The sequence below is a fragment of the Gallus gallus genome, chromosome 10 (genome assembly GCF_016699485.2).
Source record: "Gallus gallus isolate bGalGal1 chromosome 10, bGalGal1.mat.broiler.GRCg7b, whole genome shotgun sequence".
NCBI classification, from domain to species: domain Eukaryota; kingdom Metazoa; phylum Chordata; class Aves; order Galliformes; family Phasianidae; genus Gallus; species Gallus gallus.
In genome coordinates this window covers 11,679,977-11,700,547 of record NC_052541.1, presented here as the reverse complement: position 1 = coordinate 11,700,547, position 20,571 = coordinate 11,679,977, and the positions used below count along the sequence as shown (strand labels likewise).

Sequence of the window (20,571 nt, the reverse complement as noted above, 5' to 3'; positions counted from 1 at the left end):
CAAAACAAACTCCCCAGTGTTACCTAATGAGCAAAATTAAATGGTGATGATAATGACTGACTATCTCAGAAGTGAAGTCGGGTGATTTTGCTTTTATATAGACAATCAGTAACTAATTGAATAATTCTATATTAAAGACTTCAAGAAAAACCGTTCAGAAAAGCTATCAAGAAAAACACCACAGTGTTCAATTTCCTGAATAAAGGTAGGAAAAGGACACTTTGCCTACAGTCATAGCTGGTATCCTACAAATCCCCCAGAAAGAACTCCAAGCCAATTCTCACTCTGCTGCAATATTATCTCAGAAAACCCACTTTTCAGTGATTTATTCTAGACACATTTACCTACATTTTGTTTCAATTTTTGGATGAGCTCTACATTATTTGAACTACCACTCATATGTCATCTTCCACTCAACTCAGTAAACAATTTGATGTTTTCCAACCCAGATCAATGACGCTCAGAATTCCTGAGGGTGTATGACTAAAGAAAATTTCAGAAAAAGCAAACAAGAAAGATGCAAGATGAATATTGGAAGAGACAGGGAAGCAGAGTTTATCCATGAGTGGTCATGTAGAAGTATGCAAGCTATGTAGAATGAAAATATTAAGAGCTATCCATTAGTCCTGGGAAAGTCACAATCTCTCACACGTGGTCCTCTGCTTGAGATCACAAAACAGGACCTGTAGTAGCTCATTTCATTGTTGTTGCTGCAACTAAAATCCTGAAAATATGTCCAATACCTTCAGTGTCTGGTATATTTAAAAGCTACTGCTGCCTCTGTGTTGCATCATGTCATACAACCTTGATTCTCTCAACCAATAAAAGAATGGCTTGCTATCACTGGCAGCATAGTGAGAATGTGGTGGCCTCAGTGTGTTTGGAATGAAAAATAACCCTTCTGTAATCGAGTACCTATGAAGGAAAGCAGACAAAGCAGGAATAGCAGTGCAACGCTGCACCGATGCCTCATCACACTCAGCATCACGGTAGAGAACTCGAAGCAAAACAGCACCATCTAGTGTCTTGTCAACCCACAAGTGTGATGTGTTCTTTTTTTCTTTTACCCTGAAGTCAAACTTAACGCAGGAAAGAATTTTTGCTGGAAGATTTTAGATAATTTTAGATAACTGTGATTGAAGGACACTGTGGTCCAGGCAGTGAATGAAATAATGGAAAAATCTTCAAGCATTATTACAGCAAGAGTATCATCTTATGCACATTCAGCAGTCCAATCTAGTAGAAAGCTTAATACATTGCGTTACTTAGCTGCAAGTGACAATCTTTTCAGTTTCTAAGATCATAAAAATGTAATTGATTCCTGAAGATATCAACGTAGATTAGAAGTGACACGATCCATCTCCTTACCTTGGTTTATTGTGTGGCAATGCCTTTGCGTCAACAGCAAACATTTTGGAAACAAAAACAATCACTGGGGCCGTTTCTTCACTACTGCATCTCAGAAAAGCTGAACAAACATAAAGGTTATTTGCAACATTTTTTTCCCCAGCTGTATGGACAACAATGTGGCTTTCCCTGAATGCTACAGGAAATACTGTTTCTCCACTTCAGTAACATGCTAGAGATAAATCAACAGTAAAAATAGATATTTCTCTGGCTTTCTCATTTGATAACTCTACCTTAATCTTCAAGTTTGTTTAACAATAAAAAAAGTAAAAGCATAGAAAAATAGACCCTTCCTAATAAAGAACAAAGTACACATACTCCAACTAAACATACTGCTATGATATTTAAAATTGTGCTCATAGGCTGGTTAAGATCAAAATGAAAAGACAGGGAGCAGCTTAATATTTAGACTGAGCTATTAATCCGGTGCCTCACTGTGTTCTTCCTCCTTACAGATCAAAGGCAGAAGTCCTGCAAGCATCTAGACACTAGTGGCTTCATGGAATTCCAACAACTCAGCTGCAAGAATCGATCTACCTCAAGTGTTAACACATTCCATACTTCAGAAATACTTTTTTCTCCATCAAACCTGGAGCTCATTATCACAATCAAAGCCAACAGCACTGTTTAAAACTTAACAACACAGAAAATAAATTGTATCCTAATGCTCTGCCTTTTATCTTTTATGTACCAATAGACAATATTGTAATCATAAGCACTTCACAACTAAGAATTAATAAAAAAAACTTACTATAACATGAAGTACCCTATTTTCGTACCCAAGAGCAGTAAGATCCAAGTTTACAGAGACAACTTTCTTCCAACTGACTTACACTAATATGATACCCTACATTGTCCTGAGAACACATCTATTGTACTTCAGTGAATGAGGAAACATTAGTTTCTTCACGTCAAGAAACAATTCCTAGCAACCTGTCAACTTGACATCACATCTCAAGTGGACATTTGACATCTCATTCCTTTGTATTCTATGAAGCTCTCTGTAAAACTGTTGTAAAAAACACCTTTAACTACACACACAGTTCAGAAACCATTCCAACTGCTCTTAGCTTAAGCACGCTATCTTCTTGTAATTGTCATTCAACTAACTTTTCAAGTGTCATATTTACTACCTTACAACGAAATACCATTCTGTTATAAAGCACATCATTTAGAATTAAAATTTTCAAAGAAAACAAAGTGGTGCACGTGAAGCTGCTTATTTTTTCAGCTTTTGTTTGCTATTCTGTTATCATTTCTTGATGGTTACAAAATAATTAAGAAATTAACAGTATCTTGAGCTATGAAAATATAGCTGAAATAACCATCATGTTTGAAGTGACAGTTAAGCTACATCTTACTTTTTCCTAACAATGTATTCTCAATACATAAACTTCTTAGTAATAAATCCAACAGAAAATTTGTTTTTATTTTACATTAGCAAAAGCTGGGCCTTGTTCATCAACATACTTGTAAGTGTAACATTCAAGTTCAAACCTCCTACAGGCTAACAGTAATGTTTTTCATACCTAAGACAGCAAAATATTACATTCTTAATTAAAATCGCAGAGTATCCTGAGTTGGAAGGGATCCACAAGGGTCAAAGTTCAAACCTTATGTCTGAGAGCATTGCCCAAATCATCTCCTGCAGCTTGCTGCCGTGCCTATTCCCCTGGGCAGCCTGTCCCAGTGCCATACCACCCTCCTGGTGCAGAACCCTTTCCTAACCTCCACCTGACCCTCTCCTGACACAGCTCGATGCCGTTCCCTCTGGTCATGTTGCTGTCCAGAGAGTGGAGATCAGCACTGCCACTCTGCTCCCTGCAAGGAGCTGTGAGCTTCCATGAGGGCTCCCCACAGCCGGCTCTGCTCTGAGCTGAACTGAATTACACAATGAGTTCCACTGTTTAGCTATAAATACACTTATTAACCTTGTAACTTCCCAAAATCCAGAGTTTGAGTCTTTGTTACTTGCAGCTTGAGTTGTCTAAAAGTCATGAATACATGAGATTGAAGAAAAATACCGGGTGTAAAAATAAGACAATACTTTGACACATCACAGATAAACATCAACAAAGCTACTACAAATGAAATAATTACATCCATCTAAATAGAGGTTATCACACATCTTACAATCCAAAGACAAACAAAATAATCAAGTTTGAAGCAACACTGTGCTCCTGGCAGTGGCTGAACACCTACCGCTTTTCAGTTCCTGGGTTTCCGGTGGTAAAGAATCAAATGTTTTAGCTCCAACACACATCAGCTTTTCCACTCTCTCTGCAGTGATGTCAAGGGGACTGGGAAGTTTACTACACACCATAGCTAAAAGCATATTGCTAAGGACACAGAGAACCTTCTTTATATTTCCTTACTAAGTAGAAGTAAAAGGAAGACAAATGCTTTCAATATCTGTTTCTCTAAATCAACACCATCATGCACTAACTGCCATCCACAACAGACAGCTCCAATCGAGCCCTGTCTCTCATAGCACACTCGAGTCAGCAACGATTTCTGACATTCGCCCACATGCAGAGCAGTCAGCTAAATAAGGACGGCCCACTCTATGTGCAACTGGGAAGCTAGGAACTGCACAACTGACAATTTATAGAGCTAGTATTTGTAAAGCATTAATTTGCACATATCTACTGATTAATAAGTGCATGTAAATGAACATGTTTGCATATAAAGTTATTGAAAGAAGATATTCAAGATGTTTTGTCTAAGAGAAGAATGTTCAAGAAGTAAAATCTCAATCATGCTATGAATTTATAACTTTGTGGTAATCGCAGATCTCTGTCTTCAATAAGCATTGTAGTGAACACTTGTTCCCTGCTATCACATTAACATAAATATCTTCCTATGATTACTCACAGCTTCTTAATCAATACCTTCAGTTATTATGAGAAAGTATGCAACACAAACTGCCCTCTCTGCACTGTCTTTTACTTTGTTATCATCTCAGGTACTTTTGTCAGTTTGTTTTTAAATCAAGCTATCATTAGTTTGGACTTTATTTCTAATACTCCTAACATCTTGAAAAACAACGTCAGAACAGAAACTGTTACAGAAGGGAAATATAGCAAGCAGATATTCCCAAGGAATTTCTCAAATGGAGGCATCACAGAAAACATAAATAAAAAACCCAGCACTGGCAAAGTACCATTACCGCTAGCATCAAACACGCCAAGTCATCACACAATTAAAACACACTCTTTCAAGTCTATGTACCACCAATAGAACAAAAAGCTGTGTCTTCCTGAAGGATACAAAGGACTGCATCAGATATAGGCAGCCACTGACTACAAATGGCATTGAGGTGAACTTTGGGGTCTGCGTGCCGTGACTCCCGAGGACCAATTTTCAAGCCCAATGAGGTAACTATCTTCTCAATTTTTTCTTTATCTCTGTAAGGAAAATATAAAACACGTTGGTAGTATCTAGGGTGCACTCCTTGCTAGAGTAGTTCAAAAAACCACTGGAAAGGGATTCCATGAAAGCTTTACAGGTTCTTCTCACCTTTTCATAACAGCTTCATATAGACTCCATATGTTGTCCAACACCAACTGCACAAACAAGGGCTTCTTTCCTTTTGACTGGTAGAACATGAAGAGACAAGCAGGCAATTATCAGCACTTCCACACTTTTCCAGCAGGCTTAAGGCTCCACTTTAATTAAGCATTTTCATAAGTAGTACGTAAAATCTTTATTCAAAATCAACCCCACCTCCTGTTCCTACACAAGATCCCTACTTCAACCCTTGTCTAAGAAATGGCATAAATCACAAAACTAACATGGAATTTTCAAGTGCAGAATAAGGTTTTCAATTTCAGAGAAAGAGCCTGATGAACATAGAATACATCCACCTTGAACATGGTTATCTTCTCTTAATTCTCACCCACTGAGAAAAAAGAAGCCATTAGATGAAATACTCCTGCCCTCTGAGTGGTAGAAACAATGTCCAGAAAAGTACAGTTCTCACGCCAGTGTTTCAAGCACAGTATTCAATTACAATTTACATCTCAATATGGCAAAAATTCTCTAAAATCCTAAATCCTCACTTAAACATGGGAATCCTAAATCAGGAGCTAAAGAAGCACTCTTCAGTTCAGATGACAGAGGCCCATTCGCTACACTGGTTCCTACACTAATAGTTCTGGGTTTTGCTGTATCCTGAACCGCTGAAGCTGGAAAAAAACAACTAAATCAACCCCAGGTAATAGTTCTGACAATCTCCCTACCTGATCACCTTTCATTATCTTCTTTGCTTTTGTGTTTAGATAATAATCTCCCCATAAAGTCTTCAGCAGCACTGCAGGTTTGATTCCAATCTTTTGGCTGTACAGTTTTGCAAAATGCTCAATGCTGAAAGGAAACAAAATGCACCTTGATTAAAGTGTAATGCTGTTTACATGTGCTTATCAGTCTAGGCAAGTGACAGCTTACACAAATCTCATGACCTTGTTTTGCTCCCTTTTTCTTTTCCCCAACTCACCTTCACATTTGCTCCTGTTTTTTCCACATTTACACCAACAAAAATATCCAGTGGCAACAGATCAAAAATGCCAACAGTATTATGTTGAGAAAAATATCAAAAACAATACAAAAATTTTCAGTATTTAAAGTCACATCCCTCTAACTTATTCTATAAAAGACCTCCTGTTACACACTTAACTGTGACAGAATGGCAAGAACTAAAACTCAAGTATTTTCTCTAGTCATACGTTAGCCACCAAACGATGGCAATTACGTTCTAAACTATTTTAGGCACTTATTAAAGCAATATTCCAAATAACATGTCTGACCCATAAAATAACACAGATTTTAATACTGAGGGGATACAACCATTGTAAACTTATTAATGTCTGAAGTCAGAATGTGAATATGGATTAGAACTACATGAAGAATAGTGGGTCATTTGCAGCTTACGTTTGTTTTGGAAGCCTGCAAAATGAAACATATACAAGCAAAAACTAGCATTTCAGTTCTGAGAAGTTGAAAGGTGACCTGGGCTTAATATTAGCATTCTAGGTATGTTGTCAGGCAACAATACACCAAGATGCAAAGTTTGAAGAGTTTTTTTCAGGTTCCTTAACTTGAGCTTTTATCGCTGCAGCAAAGACTAAAACCACACCAAATAACAAAATCCAAATCAAAGCTTGAGCTTGGCTTAATAATGCTGGAGTTTATTTAAAGGTCTTTCTTGGATGTTGTAACATCCTGGATTACCAGGTGAATCTCTTTAATTACAGACTCGTGCTAAATCTGAGGACTCCACCTTGTGGCCAATCAGAACAGAGCGTGTGTCATCCTTACCACAGTAGGCTGCCCTCTAAAACTGGTTACCAAGAACAGGACTGCAAAACAGAACTTATCACAGACTCTGATGAGTCACCCTGATCGTTTTGTTAAACTGGTCTACCCCCACATTCTTACTTTTACTTCAGTCACAGTGTTTCCAGCTGTGTAGTGTTTATATATATACATATATACACATATATACATACACACATGTGGATAAAATGTTGCATATCACAGGGAAAAAAAAAATCAGAAGTAGGAAGGAACCCAAAATCCTTTAAATTTGAGCTTACCTGCAGCAAACACATATCACAAAAAGGCAACGAAGTAAACTTCATACCTACCCAAAACCCCAGCCATCAATTGCACTGGCAAACACCACATTTCCATGGTCTGGAGAAAAATAGAGGTGGGAATCATCAGTATCTTCCAACCCAGCACTCCAGTCATAAATTTGATCTCCAGCTGCTGTGTCAGAACTACTTTCACTTTCGGCTTCTTTTTCAGCTCTTTCTTCTAAGACTTTTGAGGTAAAGAGTGATCCAGTGACTGCATTTATCTATGAAAGGGCAGGCAAAAACATCCAAAGATCTGTACACTCCTTCACAACACCTGTAATTAAAACACAATTCCCCCCACCCTCCAAAATACAGAGAGGTTTTTAAACAACTTTGCACACTTATGATTCATTCTGTAATTTAAAACACAGACATCGTGTATCTAATCCTATCAATCTGAAGACCATGGGAATTTGATGGACTAACAGTTCAGAGTAGGTTTTCTGATTCACTCAGTCATGTCAGGATTAAATCAGCTTTAGAGTATTATACATAACCCAGTGCCTCTCAGAAGAAGGAATGACAAAATATAAACTCATTACTGCCAACAAACAAACAACAACAGAGGGCAAAGGGAAACCACACAGATAATTGTTGAAAAATGAGCTCTGAGAAGAGTTTGAAGGTAGTTTACCTTACAACCTGAGAAGAGTTAACTTCATTCTGGCATATATCTATCATTATCAGTAACAGTCTAAACATATTTGTCTGGCCTGAAAAGAGCTTAGGCAATTTATCAGGGCAAGACATACAGCATGTTATTGCTAAAAGCAAAGAGATTTTTATGATGGCTTGTCCAGTGACATTTCACTCCCTTTTCTCCAAAGACATTCAAAATGAACCTTATATCATTGATACATCTTCTTTTCAGTTGGGTAAATGAGACAAGGAACCCCAGTGCTCAGTTCCACAATGTAAGGAAAATTGGTTTTGTTGCAGTTATAAGCCACTGAAAACCACAATCTCTCTCAAATCAAGAATGGAGACAAGGTGGGGGGAACTCACAACCAAATCTGTGTGAACATGACACTAAAGCAAGAATACCTGTTCTAAAATATTCTTAAGGTGCATGTATGCCTCCTGAGGGGTTAACTTCAGCTCCACAATCAAGCGATCAATTTTATTTATCACCAATACTGGACGAATATTTTCTAGCCACGCCTGCCGTAGAACTGCTTGAGTCTATTAAGAAAATAACAGTTTAAAAGAAAACCCATTAAAGAAAGCTTGACACTACAAGAGATAGAATGTTACAGTTCAACAGGGATAGTTATTACAGAATCCTACAGAAATTATTTTTATAGCTAAAAAGCCCACCAAACTAACCCATACTCCTATAAAAGTCATTAAAAAAATAGCAAAATCATTACTATGCATAATTCTTCTATTTTCAATACTCTAAAAGCACATAACAATATTAAATAATCTGTTTCAGACATTGCCTTCTTTGCTACACAAATATTCTATTACCAGAAAAATTACATACATTTTCTCAACCCTACACTACAACACCCACTCAACAGCTTCACTCAATCTTTCAGCAAAACCAAGAAATAAAATTGCCCTCTTTCAGACCTTGAGTACCCGATCATCCATTACAAGTTCTCCAGAACTCCTTAAGCCAGCTTGTCTTTTATTTCTGCATAATATGTTTAGACTTACAAACAATTCTGGTTTGTTTACTCACTCTACACTGTTCTCTTTCTCTAATATGCTTTTTATTTCACCTGTGGACAGACGCCTTCAACAGCATCCACCACTATGATGCAACCATCACAGAGTCGGACAGCAGTAGATACTTCTGAAGAAAAATCCACATGCCCTGGGGAGTCTATTAAATTAATCAGATACTCCTGACCACCTAGGATCAAACAATAAATATTTCAGAACAGTTTCCATAAATATGTGTTATGGCCAGGCTGTTATACTGCTAAGCTAGTATTGATTTCCAAGGACAAAATAAGCAGTAACCATTAAGCTCAAGAAAAACAGGCCCAGAAAACTGCCAGCAGCATAGCATCTAGTAGCGTATACATGAGGCAATTTAACTCATAACTTTTAAGATGAATTAACTTTATCTCTGCACAAACCCGTCATTAGGGAAGTCTAAAGGTACTGTCTGTCTTTAGTACCTTGGTTAACAATTGGATACATGCCTAAGACTTTGCAGAATCATGGCTAACGCAGAAACATACAATTTACACAGCAAAAATCTCAACAGCGACAATGGAGAGACGGGGAAAAATCCAATCAATCTGTCAGCTTGTACTTGCTGGCATCAACAGCTTACCTTTCTCAAAGTGCAACGAAATGGCACTAGATTTCATGGTTATTCCTCGGACCTGCTCATCCTCCCTGCTGTCCAGATACCGCAGCTGAGGGCAAAAACAAAAGACGAGGGAATAAATTTGGGGAATCACCTTCACAAGTTATCCAACTCTAAAGAGCGTGAGCGCACACAGATAAGGATTAACGAGACTAGGAGGGGGGCTTCCTTCATCATCACAGTTTTGTTATAGACGAGCAGGCAACTCTACCTTTCCTGCTAAGCGGCTGGAGATTATCCCATTGCTGGATATCAGGCAATCTGCTAGCGTGGTTTTGCCTAAAAAGAAACACAAATTACTAAGTTTAAATACAGAAAACGATGTGACAGCATCACAAATGCTGGCAATAGCGCAGAACAGAATCAGAAAATCATTGGAGCCGGAGGGGATTCCATGGTTCTAGATGTGCACGTATTTACGTCAACATTCACCACCACAGAATGTTCAGTTTCAGTTATGTCAAGTTATTTAGAAGACAAGCCGTACCGGGACAACACCAACACGCATCGGCACACTGCCCGCGCAGCCCCACAGCAGTGACCGCCGCACGTCCCCGCACCGCTCACCGTGATCCACGTGCGCCAGCACACAGATGTTCCTGATGCCAGCAGCCTTTTGCTGGAGGCCCATCATCTTCCCCACGCTCGTAAGGACCATGGCTGGTTAGCCCTGTGACAGAGGGAAGCGCTTAGCTCGGGAACCACGCGACCGACGGCGCTCCCCTCGTTACGTAAGCCGCGCCGGCAGCGGCCCCTCAGCTCAGGCGGAGCGCCGCGGGCTCGGACACCGCTCCCACAGAGCGCCGGCGCTTCCGTCCATTTGCTTTCGTACCCCCGATCCCCACGACGCTCCCCCAGCTCCCACCGCGGGGCGAGGGCCACGCCGAGAAGACGCACTCACCACGACCGCGCTCCGCACCCGGAAGCCTGAGACCGCTCCTCCTCCGCGGTCCGTGACGTTGGACGGCGGCCGGCCGAGGCCTCTTGCGGGGACGCCGCCGCCGTTGCCGCGCGACGGAGCGCTGCCTCAGTCGGAGCAGAGCATGGGGCGGCCGCGGTGCCTGTGCGAGATCTGCACCTGCGGGTAAGAGCCCCTCTGAGGGGGAGCCCGAGGCTGGGAGGCGGGAAACTGAACGTTCCACTGTGCCCGCGCTTGGCTTCCCTTCTGTTAAGCGATCGTCTCAGTAAATAGGAACTGATATATTTGCGTTTAAGCTCCTGAATGGATTCACTCCTCTTAAATGAATTTGCTCGCGTTTAAAATAGGGATGGGGCAGTCCTTTAGAGACGCCCTCTGTTCCACACTTGGAGTCCTCACTGCGTTCCATTTCTTTGTTTCTTCCAACACAAATACTGAGTACGATGCGGGAAGGAGCTGTGAGAAAAAGGACGTGGGGTTCCCGGTGCCGTGACCAGCAGTGCGCCCCGGGGAGCATCAGAACGAGCACGGCCAGCGGGGAGAGCGAGGCGGTCCTCTGCTCTGCCCCAGGGGCACATCGGCAGTGCTGCACACAGCGCTGGGCTCCCCAGTCCAAAAGGACAGCTGTCTACTAGAAGAGGTCCAGCAGAGGCACGCAAAGGTGACTGAGGACCTGAAGCATCTCCCTGTGAGGAAAGGCTAAGAGAGGATCTCATCGCTGTTTATAAATATCTGAAGAAGGGATGTGGTTGGGCTGTTTTTAGTATTGCGGAGTGACAGCACAAGGGGCACTGGGCAAAAACCGGAGCAGAAGTTTTGTACAGACATAAGGAAGAACTTCTTTACTCTGCGAGTGATGGAGCATTGGAACAGGCTGCCCAGAGAAGTGGTGGAGCCTCCTTCTATGGAGTCATACATTCAAGACCTGTCTGGATGCTTTCCCATATAACCTACTATGGGGGACTGCTTCAGCAGGGGTTGGACTTGATGATCTCCAGAGGTCTCTTTCAACACCTACAGTTATATTCACAGAATCACAGAGCGATCAAACACACACAAAACTTATGGCTTAAAATAAACATCACTGAAGTTTTTATAGCCAATGAAACTCAAGCTGTTATTGGCTTATGCAGCACATTTTGTTTGCTTCGGTGTAGCTATAGAGTTTGTTTTCAGGGGAAGCCTGGTCACTTGGTACTGTTACCTGGATATTGCAATGCACACACCTCTTAGAGATTTCAAGATGAAGGAAACCATCTAATATTTTGTAGAAGTTAACTCCATTAAGTCTTCTGCAAATATAATTACTGTTTCATTCAAAATATCAAACTGGAAGGAAACAATCTTTCCTAGCTGGTATTTATTCACAGAAGAAAAAAAAAACCACTTAAAAAAAAAAACCCCTACAAATACAAGGAAGGAAAGACAGAACTAAATTCAGCTTTCTCTCTACACAGAAGTGGAGAGCCTCCAAAATTCTAGAATGGATCCCCCCCCACACACACATTATAACATACATAATCCACTCACTAAGAGCTGAATCTGAGTGTTATTGTTCATGCTGAGGGATTGCAGTCTTGAGCCCTCTTAGAAAGAAATAATCGTTAAATATTTTTAAGAATCTATCCAGATTCCTTTTCCTTAGGCTGAATCGCTTCCTTCCTGTGCTTATTAAGTGATTGTTTTTTCAAAATCAACAAACAATTTTAATGCCAAAAACCACTGGAGGTGCTCAGCGTGCTCTAAGATAAGTTTACTAAATATACAGTACTTCTCAGGTCCAACACTGGGCACTTCTCTATTTTAACAGCTCTCAGAAGTTCTCTCCTCTTCACCTCAAGGCTTTAAGACTTTTGCAGTCTCTTGCACTTTGCGTCTATTCCATTAGCACAATATCTTGTGCTCAGAAAAAAAAACAAACCCTTTAAACACAATCTAGTGACATCGAACCATCTTCCTCATTTGTTATTCATTCCCAGTAGATAAGAAATTATTTTTTCCCTAAATGAAGCTTCTCAAAATGATCTCATCTGATGTATTTTGCCCAGGCGCCATCGCTGCCCTCATAGGCCCACAAGGATTTATGATAATGGACAACAGCTGTGCCTCACAACAGAATATGTGGAAAAATACCCCAAGTATAGCAACATCTCTCCTGCCCAGAGCCTTAAGCCAAAACAAGAGTACCAAGCGCATCGTGGGAAAATGGAAGGAATTACAACATTTAAGTAAGCATTTTAAAGCAGTGTATTTTCCTATCGCTGTATAACATTTCTCATATTTTCTCATTGAAGGGAGGGGGAGACTGAGCTTTGTATTGCAATCATTTTCAATCATTACACCCCTTACTCCTTCAGCGTATGTACAAGCAAAGTTTAGAGTGTAGATTTACAGTTACACCAAAGATCTCATAAAACAGAATAAAGCATGTTTACAAAAAAGCCAAAGAATGATACGTAGAAAGGTCAAACTCTCCTGCAAAGTTGTTTGCGTACTTCATGTACTGTTTATATGCCTATATACAATACACACCCATTTTTTTGTACTGTGCTTGTATGAAAATGACCACGAAATCCACAGTGAAATGCTCTCTCTTCATATTCCATTCTCCTCATGCAAGAGGTAAATATTGCTACCTGTGGTAGTTGGATTTTTGCTCTGTTCCTGCTTTATCTATCATTTCTTTGCAAAACTATAGTTTTACAGTTCTACTTTCAAATATTTTAAAGAATATTTTTAACCTGGGGGATGAGGCTTGAAATATTGAAAAAGCTGTTTCATCATTTACCTTTGAATAAAGATGATACCTTGTGCTGGACAGCCTAGATACATATGGTATCATTTCCTTTCTTCCTTACTGCCCTCTAACATATTGACTGATCCATTTTCTCAGAGCAAACATTGTAAGTTGTTTTTCCACACAATGGGAAAATAGAAAGGGTGACTCCACCAGCAAAATACGTTTTAACCAGTATTTTCCTCTTTATCAATTCAGATCTGATTATTTACCATATGATATTGTGAAACGACCATTTCGGGTACAAGAAGAATATAAACCAAGGACTGGAGAGCTAGAACTTGGAACCACCTACAAGAAAGATTATAATGCTCATGAAATACAACCGGTGACATTAGTAAGACCTTTAGAGAGAAAACACACTACAGGAGGAAAATTGGATACCATACCGACCTATCAAGGTAATAACAAATGCCATCTTTAGAAAGAGAAGTAGCCAGAGACGAAGGTAGTTTTCTGAGTTTTCTATGTTAGGAATGACAAACTGGATTTCTTAGTTTGGACCAGAGAGTAGGGCATAATAATAGAAGGTGATAATGCTTTAAATGTTCAGCCCTCCAGCTGTTTAGAGCTAGCATTTACAAGTTCTAAAAGAAAAGCTATTTCTAGGATTCTTTGGCTAGAAGGAGACTGACACACATTTGTTAGGCTATCTCAGACGTAAGTTTGTTGTGATTAAACGCACACTATATCTTTCAGTTTCAGCTCTGATAGCACAATATTTTTCCACAGGTCAAAAGATCTCATATTTCCTCCTCCTGTATTATATTAATAGGATAATATGCAAGCTATGATCTGTCTTGACAAAAATTATCCTAATAGAGTCAGTAGAAAGGCACTAAATCTGTGTTAATATCATTCTGGCAAGTGACCTTGATTTATTTTATAAAGGCATAAAGTTTTTTCCATACAATGTATAACAATTTTTTACATGTAACGCAGCCAGATACCAGTTAGAAGAATGTAAAAATACAGGATGAGATATGATCTACCAGAGCTGCCAACCAGCACACAAAAAAAAAAAAAACCATCAAAAATAATCAAGATATTCTTGGCTGTGAGGACCACTGTTGTTGAAAAGACACAGACAGCAAGAGATAACAACCACCCAATACAGCCATTAAAACAGGTAGATAGAACAGTTGGTGGAGAAAACAGTGTGTATACATAACACTTTTTTCTTGAGGAAATAGTAAAAATAAGGCATGAAGTACAACTTGTTTCATGTTTTTGTCACACTTAGAAGACAGGTTTGTCACATCACAGAGATAACGTCATTCTAACTCACACCCATTTTCTTTAGTTTGCAAGGCTTAGTACCAGAAGTTGTCTTAATTTCAAAGGAACGTTCCTAAGAAATAACACTTATATGGTCAAGTTTTGTTTTTGCCTTAAAGATGACTATAGGTCATGGGAAGTTCGAAGAAGGGAACCTGTTAAAGTGGATCATGTCTACCACCCACCTACAGAGAAGTTTGGAAATCCTACTACATTTCAGGATGACTTTGTTCCTAGGGAACTGAATCCTAGACAAAGTTTCAAACCTCTGTGTGTGCCCAAACTTTCAGATGTGCCTTTTGATAGCACTACGAGTCATCGCATTTCCTATATTCCTCATCAACTGGAACCAAGGTTTGTAAAATCAAAAGAAGAGTACAAGCCAAGCAACCAGCCCTTTGAAGATCTCACAACTCATCGGAATGATTTTAAAGGGCTTCCTGGGCCACTTGCAAGAAGCTGCAAGCCTGAAAATGCAAAAGTCCAATCCAGTGATCATTTTAGTGGGGTCACTGAATTTCAGGATCGTTTTCAGCCCTGGCTGGTCTCCTTGCCTGAGGCACGCAAATCAAAAGAGTACATTCCTCCCCAGGGTCACATGGACTTTAACTCCACAAGCCGCCTTGATTATGTTAAACATGAGATTTCTCCTGCTGTCCCTATAAGGCCAATTTCTAATGCAAGAAGAACCAGCGCCCCTTTCCAAGGGAATACTACTATGAAGGAAGACTTTAAAGCTTGGGCCAGCTCCCGGCAAGAAATGATTAAGAAACAACAGGAAATTCCAAAACCCACAGGAAAATTCTATGATTTAACTACATTCAAATCTCATTACGTACCACATCACATCATTCCAGCTCAAAGTTTCAAACCTGTGCGCGTCATTCTTCCTAATTTGGCTCATTTTCAGGATGAAACTATGTATCGCACAGAATATACTCCAAAGAAACAAGAGATCTGCCCAGCAAATTACCCATCTCCTCCAGGTTATATCTATGTAAACACAGATTCTCATGGTCATAAGTTCTTCCGCCAGCTCACTCCAGAATTTTCTGAGTTAAATAGCAATCACATTCCAAAGCAAGTAGCTGTTGTGTCATAATACTTACATTGCAAGCATCCTGGTGAAATACCTGGAATGCTATCAGTTTTTTCTTCAGATTACAAAGCAACCTAAATAATGCAAATTCTGATTTGAAAAGCATTTAGACTGACAGTTGAAGGAAAAAATCAAAAAAGATTATGGAAATACTTCCAGAGATCTGCCTGTTTTTGTAGGAGAAATCTTTCATGGAATCAAGCCTTTTTTGATTGTACATTCCAGGTTCCTTGACTTTCCAGATTTCATTCTGTTCTCCCTCAAACCCACTTCCCCATTTCTTAATGATTTTCTACAAGTCAAATCATTGTCATTGCATTTTTTTAAATAGCAGTTTGCTTTTCAGAGTAATCAAATAAAATGTTGAATAATAACTCGCATATCCCAGCTCTTCATCTCATCAATACTTTGCATGATCTGAGGAGAGCTTTATTTTTCTTTATATTTTGTTGGCCATAAATAAATAAATGAGTTTAGTTTTATCATGATTGCTTCTTCTGTATCCAGTTCTGAGTGTAAAGGTCCCACTGTAATTTCTGACAGCAATTAACAAGAACTAACCTTGCTCTTCCTGTACATATACTTGAAATCAGTGACTCAAAGCAGGCCATTAGACTCCTTTTCCTAATTTTCCTAATTTTACACAGTTTAGGATACACTTTGACATGCTGTCTCCTTCCCACATCAGTAATTTTTTAAGCTGTTGTGCAAATTGAATTTCTCAATGAGATTTCACAGATGATTGTCATTCAACTTAAAAATGCAGACAGTGAGAAAGAAAAGAGAATAAAGCTCAAAAAGTTAATGCCCATCCATGGCAATTTTGGATTCTGCTGATATCTAAAGCTGAACAGCCTTTTATCATTGCCAAAATTCATTGCAGAGGCAGTCTGAAGAGAAAGAGGGCAGAAAAAAAGTGTGGAGTTAAAAAATAGTGCAAACCCAGTTAAAAAAAAAAAAGCAGCATGCATTGAGATGTGCAACTGAGAGCCTGGTTTCACACTTAACTCTTCAAAGGTGACTTGCAACAAATACATAAAAACAACTTTCTTTAAAATTGTAGGTGAAATGATTATGCTTCTATATAAGATACTTAACTTTCTCCCCATGTATCCTTTACCTGGTTTTAGTTAATCCAACAATCAGTGTTGCTATAGGAGAAATCATTTAGCTTCTGAATAACTACATGCTAGTATTTCGTACAGCACATCAGTGGGCTAAGATCCATGATGAAAAGATACTGAAAGCAGGAGCTGGATCTTACATAAGGAGGAAACCTGAACCGAGTGTATTAAAGCATCAGTTATTTTTAGGTAATTTGTAGTGTGTGTTTGTAATGTGATTTACTCTGATAATGAAACGACAATTCAACTGAACTTTTCTTGCTGAAGACTATTCATTTCCCCAGCTGGCAAAGACATACTTTGGACTGGGGATGAGTAATGATCAGTGAAACAGGGATGCCTGAGAAGAAGGACAGAATGATGACCAATTTGTTTTCATCCTTCTGTACCAGAGAAGAAAACAAACTACAGATACTCCTCTTCATTAAACTTCACTCATTTTCTGTTTATCCACAGCTAAAGTCAAAACATCTTACACATAATTAATAGCACATAAACAACTTACACATACCTCACGTGACATTTACAGAAACCCCTAATATACTCCCAGTTCTCTTCTCTAGGAAAGAAAAAAAGAATCCCTGAGAAATGCATCCTGGACCCATGTAGTTATGCATGCCTGCATGTTCTACTGGCAATGGCTCCTCCTCAGGGCCTGTGAGCAAACCCCAGGTGCACTGTATGATTTTCACAGCTGGTTTCACAGTACCCAAGTAATTTATTCTTCTTTCCCCTTAATGTGTGGGAAGTCATTTGCTGCCACCTACCTGCATAGCACAGAGAAATTTTGAGAGCAAATGGAGGGCACATTCACATACATTTAAGAGCTCCTGTACAGATGTGTATGAGAAGTTCTGTTGGTTGAAGGAGATATATTCTAGTTTTACCCTTGAATCCCACCCCCCCAAATTTCAAAGTATAAGAAAGCACCTTTATTACATTACAGCTGAAACACCACACCCTGAAGATTAGATTATGCTTCCAAGAAAAGCATCAAATGACATTATGAACCTTCGGACACTATTCAAATACTTAAAGTCAACTTCCTCATAAGCAAGATATCAGAAGACACACAAAATAAACTGCAGGCTGGAAAACTAATGTTTCTCAAAAAATAGTTGTTAAAAGAGTATTTTATGATATCATGCTAACACATGTAAGTGGAAGTTACTTGTGGATTCAAACTGTTCTAGAAACGCTTATCACACACTATGCTACAGTTATTTGTTTTTTTCTTTTGAAGACTATAGAGAAAGAAAGATTGAAAAAAGGAAACCAAATGGAATCATGCCCCTTTGCAAGTGCTACAACCCAGGATAACTCTAAAACACCATTTCATTGTCAGGCATTTTCAACTTACAATGATTATGGAACCATAATGCAATGGAAAGTGCAGGAATAGCAGCAGAGTAGCAAAATCCTGGGCTGTAGCGTATGAGGACTTGCTCCAATGTAACAGACGCAGACACAGAAACAAAGGAAAGAAAATGCTTACCCTTAGAAGGCCTCAAGCAGGCAGGGATCACCACTGAGACCCCTCCGCCCCCACTGCCAACCCTTAAATGAGGTCTGGGAAGGGGTGGATCCTGGCTGCACCCCTTCCAGACACTCATGTGCACTGCATTGCATTGAATGCACCTGAGCTCCCCTGGGTTGGCCCTGCCTTCCCACCAGGTGCTTAATTACTGTTTCAAGCCATGATTTAGCATTTCCACTACAGGAACTGTCTTTTCTAAAGGCTATTACACATCTTAGAGATTCTGAAATAAATTTATTCATAAAGCCATTGCTACCATCCACCAAATATAAAACATAGTGCTGTTCCATTGGCTCTAAAGTGAACAGTTTGATGCAGTACATGGTGCCTGACAAAGAAACCAAACTTTATTCCACCTTTTACAGAATCCTTATTCTAGATTTCTCTGCTGCTTCTTAACAGATGTGCAAAGCTGAGGATCTGTCTGATAACAGCTGTCAAAAGTAAGAACTAAGCTTTGAAAATCCCAGAACGATGGACATGGTAGGCTGACAGAGTAACCCTTGGAATGAAAGGATGACTGAAGTGAAAATCGCAGTAATAAGGAATCTCTGAGTGATCAGGGTGTTGAATAATCAAAGTAGAGTTTATTTCAGAAATATCAAAACTACGCTCAAGAAAGCAAAGTATTAGACACCTGCAGTTACTGCAGAAGCAATAAAATAATGTACAAAGGAATGTCATGCCAAGTGCAATAACAAACATTTACAGCACTGCTTCTGTATAGCATGCATATGTAACCACAGACAAAATCAAAGCAACAAAAGGATGCTATGTGTTAACATCTGAAAACTTTAAATATAAAGGAAAAATATGAATAAGAGATTTTGGTAATAAGAAAAAATATATGTCCAAAAATCTTTATTAAACACTGTACAAAACAAAATATTGCACTTTTAAATCAGACAATAAATATCTACAAAAAGTATATTACAAAATGTTTTTTTTTGTTGTTTTTTGTTTTTTTTTTGGTTTTTTTAATTTAAAAAACTGCTTAAACAATCAAGACCCATCACTGATTAAAAAGGTAATGATCAGGAATATCCTCTCCTTGCAGTCAGCCTTGGACACAATAGTCCACATTAAACATTTTCTATACAGTAGTGCTAATCTAATTTTCAGTGATGCAAACCCATAGTGCAGGAATGCTGCTTCCAAAACTGTTCTGACAGCACATGCACTAATTAAAATGTAGCGTAGTTCAGTAATGTAATAAAAGATCCAAGTCTAGACTCACATTCAGGCTTCCAAGAAGCACAGTAGTGTGGAAACTACATTTAAAAAAAAAAAAAAAAAGCTATCTGCTGCCTTCTGTGGGGTTCTCTGTGCTTACAGCCCAAATGAGACAATCTGCAATACAGAAAATAATATATCCAGAAATACCATAACCAGAATTCTTCAGCTTGCAAAGATTCACATGGTTAACGATCATGATAAAAAACTGATCTTGAAGGAAAACTGCTCAAAACAGATTTTTTGCTCTTCTCTATCTTCACAATTAATAATTCTTCCTTGGGCATTTTTGCCTGTTAATAAAGTATTTACCCAAGACAGAAAATCCAAGAGGCATGTTCAGCCATTTGTTGGCTCCCCATTTAACTGTGATAGGGAACAGTGCTCACAAACGTTTAATTCACAGCTGTGAAAAGGAAGCCTTGTGTCCAATTTAAAATCAGTAGCAAAGTGTAACCATGTCAGAACTTTGATTGTACTTCAGTGACTGAGCAGAAGAACAGAAACAATAGATAATGACGCTTCATTTTTCAAAGGAGATCTATTGCTGTTTTGAAAAGTGTACTGAACATCTACTTTGTCTACAAAGCAAAAATTCCTAATTCAAACATGGAGATGTTTAAAGCATTAAAAATTCCATTGTAAAGAGTGGATAATAAAAGCTCCTGGAAGAAGTACCCTGCCCAGCATGTCAATCTGCAATACTGTTGTTTCCATTAGCCCCAAGTTTCCATTTAACCATTACGCCTAACGTCTTATTTACAGGTATATAATTGGAGCAGGATAGTTTACTGAACCTCTCTTCTCATTTCTTCACTGCAGCATCACAAATTTTCCATAGAAGAGTTACATTTCTTGACACGACAGACAACATCTTTGTTTGTAGACGTCTATCAAGCACAACCTCAGCTGCTTTGCAAATGTACAGTAGTGAGTTGTATCCTTGCACTCATCTTCTGAAAAATATATTTAAACATTAAAAAACTTTGAAAATGGACACAAGAGAAATAGCAGAAATCATCATAACAACCAATGGATTACTGTAGCTTTGTAATTATTTTACTTTACGTTTCCGTCAACAGCTAAAGTAGGTCATACCTAAGTGGTGTGATCTCACTGCATCCATTTGAGAGAACTACCCCACCTTCCAGGAATTAACAGCTTGCTCAGAGACTCGTGAATGACTCACAGCTGGCAGTCATATAGGGAAGT

General features: G+C 39.0%; 3 protein-coding genes across 8 annotated transcripts in view; 1 reads left to right on the top strand and 2 right to left on the bottom strand.

Annotated features, from left to right (window-relative positions):
- The window catches only part of EFL1 (elongation factor like GTPase 1), a 56,025-nt gene extending 45,700 nt beyond the window's left edge, over positions 1 to 10,325 (bottom strand). Inside the window, exons 1-12 of the mRNA NM_001039256.3 lie at positions 10,274 to 10,325; positions 9,940 to 10,042; positions 9,584 to 9,651; positions 9,337 to 9,421; positions 8,774 to 8,907; positions 8,091 to 8,228; positions 7,053 to 7,267; positions 5,649 to 5,772; positions 4,927 to 5,003; positions 4,678 to 4,814; positions 3,610 to 3,732; positions 1,369 to 1,468 (exon numbers count right to left, since the gene is read on the bottom strand). Of these exons, the coding sequence (NP_001034345.3) occupies positions 1,369 to 1,468; positions 3,610 to 3,732; positions 4,678 to 4,814; positions 4,927 to 5,003; positions 5,649 to 5,772; positions 7,053 to 7,267; positions 8,091 to 8,228; positions 8,774 to 8,907; positions 9,337 to 9,421; positions 9,584 to 9,651; positions 9,940 to 10,030 (1,292 nt within the window). The 5' untranslated portion in view covers positions 10,031 to 10,042; positions 10,274 to 10,325. The remainder of the gene's footprint in view (positions 1 to 1,368; positions 1,469 to 3,609; positions 3,733 to 4,677; positions 4,815 to 4,926; positions 5,004 to 5,648; positions 5,773 to 7,052; positions 7,268 to 8,090; positions 8,229 to 8,773; positions 8,908 to 9,336; positions 9,422 to 9,583; positions 9,652 to 9,939; positions 10,043 to 10,273) is intronic.
- Positions 10,326 to 10,385: 60 nt separating this feature from the next.
- On the top strand, positions 10,386 to 15,953 carry SAXO2 (stabilizer of axonemal microtubules 2). The gene is made up of 3 exons (XM_015292032.4): positions 10,386 to 12,519; positions 13,287 to 13,489; positions 14,486 to 15,953. Exons 1-3 carry the CDS (start codon positions 12,497 to 12,499, stop codon positions 15,466 to 15,468), a joined length of 1,209 nt encoding a protein of 402 aa, XP_015147518.2. The 5' UTR covers positions 10,386 to 12,496; the 3' UTR covers positions 15,469 to 15,953.
- A 2,740-nt stretch (positions 15,954 to 18,693) lies between these two features.
- ADAMTSL3 (ADAMTS like 3) overlaps positions 18,694 to 20,571 on the bottom strand; it is a 178,841-nt gene continuing 176,963 nt past the window's right edge. For all 6 annotated transcript variants that reach the window (XM_004943830.5, XM_004943825.5, XM_004943826.5 and 3 more), the window contains one exon: positions 18,694 to 20,315. In XM_004943830.5, coding sequence (XP_004943887.2) covers positions 20,206 to 20,315 — 110 coding nt within the window. In that variant the 3' untranslated portion in view covers positions 18,694 to 20,205. The remainder of the gene's footprint in view (positions 20,316 to 20,571) is intronic.